At 43.7% G+C, this 15811-nt stretch overlaps 1 protein-coding gene across 1 annotated transcript in view; it reads right to left on the bottom strand.

The window, feature by feature from the left end:
- The window catches only part of LHFPL1 (LHFPL tetraspan subfamily member 1), a 37667-nt gene that overhangs the window by 12911 nt on the left and 8945 nt on the right, over positions 1 to 15811 (bottom strand). The window contains exon 2 of the mRNA XM_073358713.1: positions 11566 to 11664. Within this exon, the coding sequence (XP_073214814.1) occupies positions 11566 to 11664 (99 nt within the window). The remainder of the gene's footprint in view (positions 1 to 11565; positions 11665 to 15811) is intronic.

Genomic DNA, 15811 nt, shown 5'->3' with positions numbered 1-15811 from the left:
GTAAATCATTTCAAGTATCCTGTCTTCAGCAATCATAATACGTAACACTTCAGAGGAAGATGCAAGATGCATCAAGTGAATTGTGTATGTGTGTATACGGAAAATGGGCAAATGGTACTTTTTTGGGATTCAATCTACACTCAGTCATTTGAAACCCTGAAGCATGAAACGTGATCCCTCTATTTTCATATCTTGTAGTCTACAAATGCTGTTAAAGGACATTAATTATCCTTCTCATTACTGGAATCTACAGCACTGACTTAATGTAAATATCCTACCTGTCTCACTTCCACTCCAGATGGGATTGTTTTGTTGGGTGGGCAAAATCATTCCATTAATTAAATGCTCTGTAATTGTATAATATGCTTTGAGGCTCATGGAAGGTGCTGTATAACCAGTAAGAACAACATGCTGCTATAAAACAGGGAGAATAGCTAGAATTACATTGGACTAACTAACTAGTAGGACTACTTGAAAAATTTCTATCAAAACTGTTTTTGACAGAAAATTGGGTGAAACTTTTCATGTAAAGTGTCTGCTTTCCACTGAAAATTTCAACTTTTCATGGAAAAAATGAACATCCAAAAGCCAAAAACTTTCCTCCAAAAACTGAAAATGTTGCTTTGGAAATGTTGATGCAGTGCCTTCTGGGTTACCGGGCTGGACTACGCTACCCATGATGCACCAGGGTGACTCAGCAAGAGCATGGTACCATGGTGCACCATGGTAGATATAGTCTGGCCAAGGAGGCCAGTCTATAGAGAAGAATGAGGGTATGAGGAATCCAAACTACAATTCTCATGCACCATAGCAGGATTTCCAAATTTTAAAAGTCAGTTTCCATCTGAATTTATTTGGTTTTCAATTTTTTGCTAAAATGTCAAAAAATTATGTGAAGAAAAAACTCATTTTCTAATCAGCTCTACTAACCAGCAGACACTCTGCAAGAAAACAAGGCACAATCAATATCAATTTGTTAGATTTGGCACTTTAATTTGATTAGACATACAGCAGAACCTCAAAGATACAAACACCAGCGTTATGGCCTGACCGGTCAACTGGACACCATGTGAAACTGGAAGTATCCAATCAGGCAGCACCAGAAACAAAAATTTTAAAAAAGCAAATACTGTACTGTGCCTGAATTGCATCTTCAAGGGAGGCAGATCTGGGCTGCCTGTTCCCACCGCTACCCCGTCCCAACCCTCATGCGCGGGGCACACTTACAGCTAGGAGTTGAAGAGACTGAGATTGCAAGGCAGGAGCAGCACTGGAGTCTACGCTGCTTTCCTGTAAGCCATGGGTGCTTAGAGCTTCCCCTGGCCAGCGGGGGCGGGGGGGGTGCTGTTTTCACCACCACCACCCCCTACCAGGAGGGGGACTCGCTGTTTTCACCCCACCCACTGCAGCCAGGCGGGGGACAAGTTTGCCCTGCCTGGGAAAGAAGCTGCCTGCAAAGAAGCTGCCTCTGGAACCTGGCCCAGAGCGTGAACTGCTGGAGCCGGAACCGTATTTCATTCAAAGTTACAAACATTTCGGAGTTACGGACAACCTCCATTGCCAAGGTGTCCATAACTCTTAGGTTCTATTGTAGATGTCTGCAGTCAGCAAGGTTCGTGTGTGAAAGAGACAATCCACAGGCAGAAGAAAACCCTGATAGTTCTGGCTTCTCCTATTCTCCATTTCCTAGAGACAGCAAAATAAATTACTCTGTAGTCTTTGATCCTGTGGGAAAGGGTTTCAAGAGCCCTTTGAATATCCACAGACTTGTTGGATAGATGAGAACTGATGGTCAGGAACACTCAGAGGCCGATTAGGACTAAGTGGAATCCAGAATATATACCTCCTGACTCGCTCACCAAACGAGATCAACACCTCCATCCAAAATACGATGCTGATTGAGGCAGCTCCTTCCCCATCTCCTGCTTGCTTGTCACAAAGAGAGGGTCTCTCTAGTGCCTTCCTACTAAGGCAGGCAAATCACCTCTGGATCCTTTCACAAGTAAAGTGCTTCTTGTTCACCACTCTGGGACTGATCACAAGCAGAGATGGTCTACTCAGCAGCAAGGCTGATCAATTCACAGTGGGAGGTCTCACACAGTGCACAGTGGATAGTTGGAGCCCAGTGCTTCATGTTGCCAAATTTGAAGGCCAGAGATCCTGTTGCTTCAAGGAATTCACTTTTAGGAGTAATGTTTTTAACATATCTTTGTTTGAAATTACACATGCTGCACTGTACCACACTTCAGTTTTACTTACCCTTCTAGTGAAGCAAACAGCTCTCGAAGTACTAATAAAATATCCATGAATTGCCACTAAAACAATGGGGGAACAGCTTGTGTGTGCACAGGACATTCCATATTCCATCAGGGAACAATTGATCTCAGCCAGATGTAAACAGACCTGTTCCCTTTGAAGGAACTCTGAATGTACCAACAGACCCTCCATCTATTTATTCTCTTAAGACACACGTGCCAGCAGAAGGTAGATGGTATAAATTGTGAAGTGGCAACTACTGGAGTTACTAAACTACAATGAAACAGACTGACGATCCAGGAGCACATTCATGAAGGGGACATTTTTTCAGGATTTTACTAGGCTTTCAAGCTTGATATAGTCTGAGTAAAGCAGCCTTGTAGCCCCTTAAAAAGCTAGGGTGCCAGGAAAGAGCAATGAGAACCTGGAACTCTCATCAGACTCTGTCTGCACTAAGAAAATTCATAATTACTTTGCTCTCCTGGTAGCAGCAATGGCGGATAGTAGTAGTAATAGAGTATGTAGTTTTACCACCCTTCATCTAACCATTACAGAGCTGGTTTTCACACAGCTGTCTTTTTTCATCTTCAGAGCCATTTGCCCTTCCTTTGACAATAAAAATCCAAAGTAGAAACCAGCTGCAAGGAAAGAGAGGGAAGAAAGCAGGATGAGTGTAAAAATGCTGCAAGATTAAGAGATAGGAAGGTCTGGAGCAGCTGATTAAATGATTTGGCTATACTGACATCTAGAGTTTATTTAGGGTACAGTCAGGTGTACAGTAACATGCTCCTTGTTCCTTCGGAAGTGAGGAAGTGTGTGTTGGTAAAGCATTGAGTACCCACAGCAACTGGGGATGCATACATGAGAGATGTCCCATATTCCAGTGGTTCTCAACCAGAGGTCTGGGGCCCTCAAGAGGGCCTCAAGAAGGTTTCGGGGAGGGGCTCCAAGCAGGGCCAGCATTAGCCTCATGGGGGCCCAGGACAGAAAGCTGAAGCCCAGGTCCCTGAACCCCACCACCCAGGGCTGAAGCTGAAGCCTAAGCAATGTAGCTTTGTGGGGGCCCTCTGGCATGGGGCCCCAGGCAATTGCCCTGCTTGCTACCCCCTAACACCAGCCCTGGCTTGTATATGTAGAAAACCAGTTATTGTGGCACAGGTGGGCTGTGGAGTTTTTACAAAATGTTGGGGGGCCCTCCGAAGGAAAATGGTTGAGAACCTCTTTCAGATATGAAGTATACGACAGGCTCCTCACTCAGGGCCACAGCTTTAGTCTGGATTTCTCTATGAATGTACTTTTTGTTAATGTTGGGAAAGGAGCCTGGAGCAGGGCCATCCTTAGGATTTATGGGGCCCTACGCAGTATTATTAAACTGGTGCCCCTGTGCCTGCCGACAGCCCAAGCTTGCAGCCTGGGGGGAGGGGGGAGGCAGCAAAGGATACCGAGCCGCCCCACCTGCCTCATGGCAGCAGAGTGTCTCAGCTCCCCCAGAGACCCCCGTACCCTCTCCCTCACGCAGAATGTGCGGTACCAACGCATTCAGCTCTGCGAAGACGGCCCGTGCCTAAGGAGACTGCAGCGCACGCTGGGTGTGCGGGAGCCGACCCACTCTTACCTGGGGTCATGGGCAGTGGGTGAAGCCACCGCTTAGGGAGGCTAGCCCCCTAGCCCACCTTTGGCCCCGCCCACACTCCACCCCCACTCTGCCCAGGCCCCGCCCTCTCCCCACTGTCTCCCTCCTCTCCTCCCTCCCCCTCCCTGATCAACCCGTTCCAGCCAAATCACTGAACCCAAATGAAGCAAATGACATTTGAAAAAAACCACTCTTCTGCAATTTCTCTCTAAAGAAAATGGAGCACATTTTCCACTGCATGCCAGAAGGTGAAGACTAGACATGCAGAAGGGACCTAATCAAAAGCACTAAATTTGGGAATAAAAAACGTCACTCACAGGCTTTTTGATATACCCTGAAGTTTGTCAGAGATTTATTTGCAAAAACTTTGTAGTAAGGGCAAGTCAGCTGTGCTGCTGAATACAACATTAAATATTATGGAATACATGATGCAGCTCTTCTCTGTTTTACATTTTCTTAATCAGTATTTCTAAGCTGATTTTATGTTTTCAATGTACTCTTAAGCCTACATAAAGTAATCATTCCAGATTACTACATATTTAACTCACTGAAACAAAGATATTATTTTAAATTAATCAGTCATAGAGGTTTAGTGTGTTCATAACAATATTCATTGTACTGATTTTGCTAGAGGGTTCTCTTAAAACTAGTTCATCCAATAGTTAGAAGTAAAGAAAGAGAAACTCATTTGTCCAGCTATCTGGCAGGAAAGGGGTGTTGTGCTAATAGGTCTGGCAGGCTGGAAGGCTTTTTCACTTTTAAGTTACTAGATACCCTCTGGAGTAAAAGTCACCAGGCTGCAGCAGCCAGGTGTGGGAGCCTGCAGGAAGGGTCAGAACAGGGATTGGAAGAGGCGGCAGGGTGGACACTAAAACCCAGGGTTGCCCCAAATTTTCGGGACGTAGCTGCATATGCCTAAGGACGGCCCTGGCCTGGAGACAGCCTTGAAGACTGATATGGTCCAAGAGGCAATGCACAAGTGTGAGCAATGTAAGCATTCCACATTGCAAGACCATCCTCAGGTCTAAACCTCTGTGCATCATTCTGAGTCCTCCCTGACAAAGCTTATTACTAAAATCTGTTCACTCCTTTTACTTTATAATAATACACTTGAGGTTTTTCCCCAGTGTCATCACCCAGCCTCAGTAGAGAGATTCCCAATGAATGATGCCACTTGTCTGTCTGAGGTTATAGATAGTGTGACAAAGTTCCTCCTCTACCTTGGTGGGTCTTGCACTTATTGGCGGATTTGCTCGCCTTGGAGCTTCACAGCAGCCCTCAGTTTGGACATTTTCGTGAACCCACAGTCCAGGTCAACTCCTCCTGTGTCTGACCAGGAGTTGGGAGGTTTGGGGGGAACCTGGGCCCACCCTCTACTCTGGGTTCCAGCCCAGGGCCCTGTGGAATGCAGCTGTCTAGAGAGCCTCCTGGAACAGCTGTGTGAAAGCTACAACTCCCTGGGCTACTTCCCCATGGCCTCCTCCCAACCCCTTCTTTATCCTCACCATAGGACCTTCCTCCTGGTGTCCGATAATGCTTGTACTCCTCAGTCCTCCAACAGTATACGTTCTACTCTCAGCTTCTAGCACCTCTTGCTCCCAGCTCCTTACATGCGCACCACAAACTGAAGTGAGCTCCTTTTTAAACCCAGGTGCTTTGATTAGCCTCCCTTAATTGATTCCAGCAGCTTCTTGATTGGCTACAGGTGTTCTAATCAGCCTGCCTGTCTTAATTGTCTCCAGAAGGTTCCTGGTTGTTCTAAAACCTTCCCTGTTACCTTACCCAGGGAAAAGGGACCTACTTAACCTGGGGCTAACCTGCCTTCTACTACGCTTCTGCAGCCATCCGCCCCGACCCTGTCACAATAGGGAGACAACTCCTGGAACTACGTTAGTCCAGTGGCTAGAACTAGCAGATTCATCCCTACACTGATGCAGGCACAGAGGGGGGGCAGACTGCACCACCACTATTTAGATGCTGTAGGGACTGGTGCAGTTCCTGGTGCAGACCAGGACAGCCCTCAGGCCTGCCAGAACTTGTACCCCGTGCAATGGGCAGTGTGGGCCACTGCAGAGGGTGGGTGCAGAATCAATGAGATGCAGCTCCACCCTGGCCGCAACTCTCACTACTATTTGCCTCCTTCCCTGCCAGCTCACCGCTGCTTCACCCCACTCCTCTCCCATCCCAGCACAGAATGCCCCTGCATGATGCTGCATGATTGAATATGACCATTTATATTGATATTACCACTGTTATACAATTGCAACAACTCCTGTACAAAGTATATACCATGTAAGGTATCAATGGAAAAGTTATGATTTACTACCTATGATAATCTGGTTTATAGGCATGTATCATCTTTGTATCTGAAGTTATGAATACATTTCTATCTCAAATGTGTTTGTACGAGTCACATCTCAGATCAGGCGACACAACTATGTGTTGATGGGCCATTAAGGTCACTCAGCTCTAACAATGGGCCACTGAAGATGCCCCACCCAGATAGCTCCTCCTGAGGATGCCTCACACAGCCAGGGACCAACTGCCACCCCAGCGAGTCAGCAAAGCATATAAGGACATGTGACCTGAGATGCCATCTTCTCCCAGTAACTTTCCATACTCACGTGACCCTGGACTCCATCTTGGGTCAGTATCTGTCCATGCACATGTGGGCTTTGTTTGGGACAGTAAATTTTCATGTATATGGCAGAGAATATAAAACGGCACCTGAGACATCTCCATTGTGTCTTCATTTCTCTGGACTGGATTTCTAACAAGGCAGCTTTGAACAAGAACTGATGACCCCCCAATCTGTTTGGGTGATTCCAGAGAGACTTTTGCAAACCAGCAGTTTATTCCACCACTGCTACAAACCTGATACAAGGACTTTGCAATCACTTGCACGTATATGATCTATTAGCCACTTATAACTCTCTTCTTTTCTTCTATTATTAAACCTCTAGTTAGTTGACTAAGAATTGGCGGACAGTGTGATATTTGGGTAAGATCTGAGATTCATACTGACCTGAGGATAGGTGTCTGATCCTTTGGGATTAGAAAGAACCTCACATATGGTGAAATCAGTTTTCAATAACCCCTCACTATGTTAGACTTGGTTGTCAGGATAGGAGCCAAGGGGTGGAATGCCTACAGGGGATTGTGTTTGGCTTTTGGTTAACCAATGTGGTGCTGCAGAAGCTCCTTTGTTACTGGCTTGATTAATCTAATTATAGAATAAACCACCAGTTTGGGGGACTGTCTGCCCTATTCAGTGTGGTCTGCCTTGAGTGTGGCATTCTCAGTGAGGCCCATCCAGGCACGCGGTCACACCCTGCACCCACAACTGCCAGAGAGCCTGCTCCCTACCTTAGCACAGGGGCTCCCTGCACCAAGATGTTCCCAGGGGGACCTTATAAGAACGGCCATACAGGGTCAGACCAAAGGTCCATCTAACCCAGTATCCTGTCTTCCAACGGTGGCCAATGCCAGGTGCCCCAGAAGGAATGAACAGAACGGGGAATCATCAAGTGATCCATCCCCTGTCGCCCATTCCCAGCTTCTGGCAAACAGAGCCTAGGGACACCTGGCTAACAGCCACTGATGGACCTATCCTCTATGAACTTACTAGTTCTTTTTTTGAACGCTATTATAGTCTTGGCCTTCACAACATCCTCTGGCAAGCAGTTCCACAGGTTGCTTGTACATTGTGTGAAGAAACACTTCCTTTTGTTTGTTTTAAACCTGCTGCCTATTAATTTCATCTGATGACCCCTAGTTCTTGTGTTATGAGACAGAGTAAATAAAACTTCCTTATTTACTTTCTCCACACCAGTCATGATTGTATAGCCCTCCATCATATCCCCCCTTAGTCATCTCTTTCCCAAGCTGAAAAGTCCCAGTCTTATTAATCTTTTCTCATACAGAAGCTGTTCCATACCACTAATCATTTTTTTTTTTTTGCCCTTTTCTGAAACTTGTCCAATTCCAACATGTCTTTTTTGAGACGCGGTGACAACATCTGCATGCAATATTCAAGTTGGGGGCATACTATGGATTTATATAGAGGCAGTACGATATTTTCCATCTTATTATCTAGCCCTTTCCTAATGATTCCCAACATTCTGTTACCTTTGCACCAGCCAACAGGCATCACGGGACCATTGTGCAGTTATGAAATGGCTGGGCCCAGTAACTCTGCTGGAGCTGGGTTAATTCAGAATAAAAAGTATTGCAAGTGTTCTTACAACTCAAGGCAGCCAATCCATCCCACTAGTATTTGTCCTCTCTATACAGACAATTTGAAGGTTAAAACCAACATTAGAAATAAATATACTTCTATAACCAGCTGTCCTTTGTGGACAGCTGCCTGCAACACAAATTCAGGATGTAACTGGGTTACCAGTTGCTGACTTGAAAAGCCTTGTGATAGCACAAGAAGCGATGGGAGAAGAGGTTGATTGTGAAAAGGCAAGAAAGGCACAGAGTGTGCCAGACTCCAAATGCAATTTGGAGTACAGTAGCTACATGAATCTATGGTCAGAACCCCAAAGGAGAAGTGTCTTGACAATTCAGCGTGTTTGGGCCCCTGAGAATTCTCTTGCCCAGCATATATGTATCAAATTAGGCAGAGATTTAAAAGGAAAAGCAATCAATCAAATCACTAGTTCTTGTGCTTGCTGTGAGTCTATATGTGCAATATGACAAGCATAACAGTATTGAGACAACCTTAACTTATGACTTTCCTGTGTATTTCTTAACGTTAATGATACATTCATGTAACTTTTAAGAAGAGATCATGTGTATCATGCCCTATTTCCTGTTCATGGGTCTTGGGTCTTGTCCTTAAATCAAGGCCATGCTCAGAAAATAGACTGCAAAAAAGGGACCTTCATACTCAATAGATGTGCACTGCTCTCCATGCATAGATGGAGTCAGAGCTGCTTACAATAAAGACCCGGGCTAGGATTTTCAAAGGCTCTAAGGGAGTTGGGTGTCTTTCAAAGGGAACCAGCTGCCTAACTCTCCGTTTGAAAATCCCAGAGTACAATAATTTAATCAAGTTTCTACTTCAGTGAGCAACTGGGAAAAGTCACTGGTTTTATTTTCGAACTGAGTAGATTTCAACTGGAATTGTGAATCTTTTTTTTTTTCCCCTCACCTCCCACCCCCTTTTTTTTTTTTTTTTTTTTAAACAGTCACTTTTCCGAGTGTCACTTCACTTTAAGGTGAGAGCTTCTCCATTGAGAAGCTCGGATACCCTGGTGAGAGGTGTGGTACAAGGGCCAAACCAGAACAGAACGTGTATCTGACATTAACAAGAAATCAGCAGTACCTCTGAGAGCAGCAGACAGCAAGTTAAATGCTATTTTATGGCTTAATTTGATTAAGAAAAAATAAAGCTGTGGGCTAGAATATATAGGAGAGATGCTTTGATCATCTGTAATTGGCCTCAGCCCATTTGTCATAAGCTTCATGCCCCCGTGATTCATGTACACTGCAGCCCTGATCTGTTGCTATCTCAGAGGAGTCTGCAGTAAAGAGAGCTCTGCCAGGAAGAAGCTCTTCTCCTCCTTCCCCAGTCCTCCCTGTGTGTTTGATGTAGACGGCACATTGTACTCAAGGGAGCTGATACAGTTTACAGAAGAACTCCACTGTCGGGAATAGTTTTCCATTGTGCTGCTCCTCCTGAGAGGGGGTTTTGCATAATATTATCCCTTCTTGGTGCACTCTCTGTCCCCTTCAAAGCCACAGTAGAAAGCGATCCCCTGATACAAAGGCTTATATTTAGCATGCCTAGATCAAAGCATCCCGCAAGGCCCTGATTCAGCAAAGCCCTTGAGTGCATGCATAATGTTAAGCATGTGCTCGAGTGCCGTTGAAGTCATGTGCTTACAGTTAAAACACATGTTGGATGCTTTGTAGAATCAAAGAAAGGATGCCCTTCTGCCTTAGAAAGGGATGAGATGTCTCTGGGGTAATGGGTGACTCAGGGGGATGATAATGCAGTATAGAGTCTTTACCCTGGGTTGCCAATTCAAATCTGACTCAAATCAATAATTGTTAGAGTTGAGCAGATCCAAACCCTGAGTCCAAGCCCAGTAGGCTTTTGGGGGGGGATGGGTTCAGTTCTGAATCCTTAGATCCAAACCATCTCTCTATGATTTTGATTCCTGATCAGCTCTCAAAACTGGGACCCACTTTGAAGTCTAGGTTCAGAGGTAGCCCACAAGGGAGGAAGTGTCTCAAGCTCAGCAAATCTGTAAACCTCATGAGATCAGCTGATCTCACAAACTTCTACCATTGGGGAGCTGAAATCTCATGAGAGCTACTCAAAAGGTTTTAACACCTTATACCCAAATCCCAATTCAGCTCCAATTACCAGTCCTAAGCCCAAACCTAAAACAGATTCAAACACAGCCACTTCTAAAAATGAGCAAAAGTTAATACCATTGGAGAGCTGTTTATTGGCTACATGGAATGAATTTATGGTCTTAGGCCAGTACCTAGTGGACAAATGTCTGTATTACAGAAAGGGCTTCCACAGTTGATGCTAATTGCCTTCATTGTCAACAAACCCAGGAGCAAAGAGGGTAGCCAGTTTTGGTTGGTTGTATTCCCAAAGGTTTCATCACACGACAATCTTTAATTAAAGATTCATGTTTAATTCCTAGAAACTCCTGGACAATCCTGGAGGTTTGGCAACCCTCGGAGCGAATGAGCCATGGAAACTGACCTCCTCTGTCCTCAGCAGAGGTGGTCCTTCCAGGTCAGTCTAAGCTTGTCAGCTCTGGGAACATTGGCAAAGAAGTTTGCATAGTTGTTGCCTATGCTGCATCTGTCCTGTGGATAAACAGAGGGCTTCATTCTCTGTCAGATCACAAGTATTTTCTTAACAAAATATTAAAAAAAAAGAAAAAGAAACAAGGAAATATAAAGTATTATGGGGCTCGCTACTTAATGTTTGTGTATTGTGCACAACTTTGAAGATACAAGGATAAATATCTACTGGTGCATCAAAGAAGCACCCCTTGCACAGGTGCACGTCTGCCTATCTCTCTGTACAGCACCTTGCACAATAGGGCATCAATCCAGATAACAAGTGCCTCAGATCAACTTTTCAGATACGCTACGTATTGTTTTACCCGACAGTCACAATCAGCTGCTCCAGTCATCAAAGAAAGAGCATTAGCAATAGGGCTGGGAGGTAGCTCTCTAGTCAACTTTAAACAAAAGAAAATGAAAATCCCACAAGTTGCAGAAGGCAGAGGTGTGATATGACCCATGATACTGACAGCAGCCACAACAGCTGAACCTACCAGGCCAGCATAGGTGCTGGCTGAGATGAATAACATTGTCGTCATTTTTCAGAGTAACAGCCGTGTTAGTCTATATTCGCAAAAAGAAAAGGAGTACTTGTGGCACCTTAGAGACTAACCAATTTATTTGAGCATAAGCTTTCGTGAGCTACAGCTCACTTCATCGGATGCATCCGATGAAGTGAGCTGTAGCTCACGAAAGCTTATGCTCAGATAAATTGGTTAGTCTCTAAGGTGCCACAAGTACTCCTTTTCTTATTGTTGTCATTGATTCAGGACTCATATAAGGTGATTAACTAGAGAGAATATGTGTAAAAACCCATTAGCCATTCGGTGTTCTCCTTTCCAGGGCTGCCTTACCTAACTGAAATTGCTTGGAGGCATTCCCACATGTCTGCTGTATTTCTGGGCTGTTCCATCCTAAGGGGTACAAAGCACAGCCTGAGCTTATCAACAGCCCTAGAAAGAGAGAGAGAAAGAGAGAGAGAAATGTAAAGACGTCCCACAGAAGTTTTTAAAAACCAAATAAAACTCCACCACTCTGGGGTTGTTGTGACAGGATCCCTAGAAACACAGACTTTTAGGCTGCAGATTTTATTTCATTCATCATCAAATAGATGTTTCTGAAAACCTCATTGAAGATTAACAGGGGAGTGGGAATTGACACAATTCAATAAAAAGCCTCAGTAGAAACAAATGCGGTTTGAAAGCAAAGCTAGTGTTCTGAGAAATCAAGATCTCTGGCTGCTAAAAGAGGGGACACTGAGACTGTGTCTACACTGCAATTAAACACCCTTGGCTGGCCCCTCACAGCTGACTCACACTCGCAGGGCTTGGGCTGCAGGGCTGTAAAATTGCAGTGTAGACATTTGGGCTCTGGCTGCAGCCCAGCAGAGTCCCAGAGCTGAGGCTCCAGCCTGAGCCCAAACATCTCCACTGCAATTTTACAGCCTCAAGTCCCATCAGCTGGCACATGCCAGCTGTGGGTGTTTAATTGCAGTGTGGACAAACTCACAGAGCTCAGCCACATTGGCCCATGGTGATGCTGCTATTCCGTCTCCTCTGTACTGCGCCATTAAATGTAGAAGGGCCTACCTTGCTGGATGGGTCCGCTGCCGTGTATTGTTATGTTTCAGACATGCAATGTTAGAAAGGGAACCACTGAGTTCTCGCTCTGGTGGTGACTTTGGGCCATTGAGTTACTCTTGTTTTGACTGAAAGCAGAATGGGTCTCTGGACAATTGTTGTTTCTTGCTTCATCTAAAACAAAAGTCAGCTAGACAGAGAAACACATCATGTGCCATAACAGGCAGTAAGGACCCTATAGGAATGTGTACAGAATTGAAGCAAACTCAGTTAAAAAGTCAAACAAATATCAAAATGCTCGTAATATGCGCCCAGTTCTGGCCAAGAATTAGAAAAAGGGGAGTACACGTGTGTAGTGTTTACAGTGGTCTGAAAACTTGTGCTGGGAGAGTCTTTCATAAATCGGGGAGCAGCAGCTTTGGTAAAACGGGTGCTTAAAGTGCATGCCTCAGTGACCCGGCTTGATTCCTTTATTTATTTGTTTGTTTGTTTGCTTGTTGTGCTGGGTCTGTGACCTTCTATTCCAACACACACACTGTAAGCCCAGCATGTATGTGTAATGAGCCATCAAGAGGATCAGTGGGAGCACTGCAGAAAATTGTGCCTGCACCCAAAAAAGATTGCAACTATTTGCTCTGCAATGACAAGGTTGGGACTGAACAGAAAACCTGTCCAACTGAGCATCAGTCTGATTTGGGTTTCCAACTCCTGGGCTTTAGGTTGTTTTTGTTTTTATTTGTTTGGTGACATAGCAATGCAGCAAAGCTCAGTTCTGGTTCAGTAACTGGTCCTGCCCTGTGTAATCTGTGCTGTCGTTGTCTTCCCTGGACCAACTCAGCAGTCACTGACTGCTGTAAATGGCTTGCTAGGATATGTGCTTCCAGTAGATAATCATAGAATGTAACAATCTAGCAGAGAATGATAAATACACTGTGCTCCTTCAAGTGGATGTTGGGTCTCCTGCTGGGTCCATCATCGTTCTCAGCTGTTTAATGATGCAAAGTTGCTTTGAATTCTCTCTCTCTCTCTCTCCTGGAACAAATGTTTTGAAGAGCTGACTACTGCCTGTAAAGGATGCTAGTGAGTAACATGCAAACACACACACACATCCCCATCCCCCTCAGTATCACGGCTACAATTTTCTAACCAAGTTTACAATGGGCTCCATCCTGTCAGGTGCTGAACTCCCTTAAAGCAATGGGATTTAAGGGGCTCAGTACAAGGGAGGTGAATAATTCGGATGTGTGTAGTTTATACAATGAATGTTGCCTCTTCGTCTGTTCTGATTATCCAGAAAAGGAACACCAATTTCTAAAATTTCATGATTATTCAGCCAATGACCTTTGAATTTTTGAAGCAAACAGCTTCTGTGAGCATTTAGTAATTGACCTTTGAAATACAAGTTGTTTTGATTGGACACACAGGTCATCTGGTATGTTTCTGGTCCTTGACTGGATCAATGTTATTCTTAGGGCCCGGTCCTCGTCTGGTGTAAATCAGTGTAGCTCTACAAAAACCAATTGCACTATGCCAATGACACCAGCTGAGAAGCTGCTCCTTCCACAGTGCAGATTACAAATCTGAGATTCGTTTGCTGCTACTATCCTCCAATATTTGCTTTAAAATAGGGCTGTCAAGCGATTAAAAAAAATTAATTGCAATTAATCACACTGTTAAACAATAGAATACCATTTATTTAAATATTTTTGGATGTTTTCTACATTTTCAAATATATTGATTTCAATTACAACACAGAATACAAAGTGTACAGTGCTCACTTTATATTTTGTTTTTGATTACAAGTGTTTTCACTGTAAAAAGACAAAAGAAATAGTATTTTTCAATTCACCTAATGCAAGTACTGTTGTGCAATTTCTTTATCATGAAAGTTGAACTTACAAATGTAGAATTATGTACAAAAATACTGCATTCAAAAATAAAACAATGTAAAATTTTAGAGCCTGCAAGTCCACTCAGTCCTACTTCTTGTTCAGCCAATCGCTCAGACAAACACATTTGGTTACATTTGCAGGCGATATTGCTGCCGGATTCTTGTTTACAATGTCACCTGAAAGTGAGAACAGGCGTTCTCTTGTAGCTGGCGTTGCAAGATATTTACATGCCAGATGCGCTAAAGATTCATATGTCCCTTCATGCTTCAACCACCATTCCAGGGGATATACATCCATGTTGATGATGGGTTCTGCTCAAAAACCATCCAAAGCAGTGAGGCCCGACATGTTCATTTTCATTATCTGAGTCAGATGCCACCAGCAGAAGATTGATTTTCTTTTTTGGTAGTTTGGGTTCTGTAGTTTCTGCATCAGAGTGTTGCTCTTTTAAGACTTCTGAAAGCATGCTCCACACCTCGTCCCTCTCAGATTTTGGACAGCATTTCAGATTCCTAAACCTTGGGTCGAGTGCTGTAGCTATCTTTAGAAATCTCACATTGGTACCTTCTTTGCGTTTTGTCAAATCTGCAGTGAAAGTGTTCTTAAAACGAACAACAACATGTGCTGGGTCATCATCCTAGACTGCCATAACATGAAATATATGGCAGTATGCAGGTAAAACAGAGCAGGAGATGTACAATTCTCCACCAAGGAGTTCAGTCACAAATTTAATTAACGCATTATTTTTTAATGAGCATCACCGGTATGGAAGCATGTCCTCTGGAATGGTGGCTAAAGCATGAAGGGGCATATGAATATTTAGCATTTCTGGCAGGTAAATACCTTGTAATGCTGGCTACAAAAGTGCCATGCAAATGCCTATTCTCACTTTCTGGTGACACTGTAAATAAGAAGAGGGCAGCAGTAGCTCCTGTAAATGTAAACAAACTTGTTTGTCTGAGCTATTGGCTGAAAAAGAAGTAGAACTGAGTGGACTTGTAGCCCCTGAAGTTTTACATTGTTTTGTTTCTGAGTGCAGTTATGTAACAAAAACATAAATCTACATTTGTAAGTTGCACTTTCAGGACAAAGAGATTGCACTATAGTACTTGTATGAGGTGAATTGAAAAATATTATTTCTTCTGTTTATCATTTTTACAGTGCAAATATTTGTTATCAAAATATACACTTTAATATCAGTTTCAACACAGAAGACAAGATATATATGAAAATGTAAAAAAAATCCAAAATAGTTAATAAATTTCAATTGGTAGTCTCTTGTTTAACGGTGCGATTAAAACTGATTAATCGCGATTAGTATTTTTAATTGCAATTAATTTTTTTAGTTAATCGCATGAGTTAACTGCAATCGATCAACTGCCCTACTTAAAAAATATCAGTCTGATGACATTCCTGCCAGTAAACTCATTCCCCAGAATATTCACAGAACCCAAATACAAAAGGGGAAACTGCCCAGTTGAATCACATTTATTTATAATTTAAATCAGTTAGTGAAACATTTTTCCCCCTCATCTGACACTATCAAAGCCTAAAAATTAGAGCCTGAAAAAACTCCCCTCAGGTGGAGTGTATCTGGATAAAAAGAACAGGAGTACTTGTGGCACCTT

This window comes from Lepidochelys kempii, chromosome 9 (assembly GCF_965140265.1).
Source record: "Lepidochelys kempii isolate rLepKem1 chromosome 9, rLepKem1.hap2, whole genome shotgun sequence".
Taxonomy (NCBI): domain Eukaryota; kingdom Metazoa; phylum Chordata; order Testudines; family Cheloniidae; genus Lepidochelys; species Lepidochelys kempii.
The sequence above is the reverse complement of the archived record's forward strand: the minus strand, read 5'-3'. Positions and strand labels throughout refer to the sequence as shown.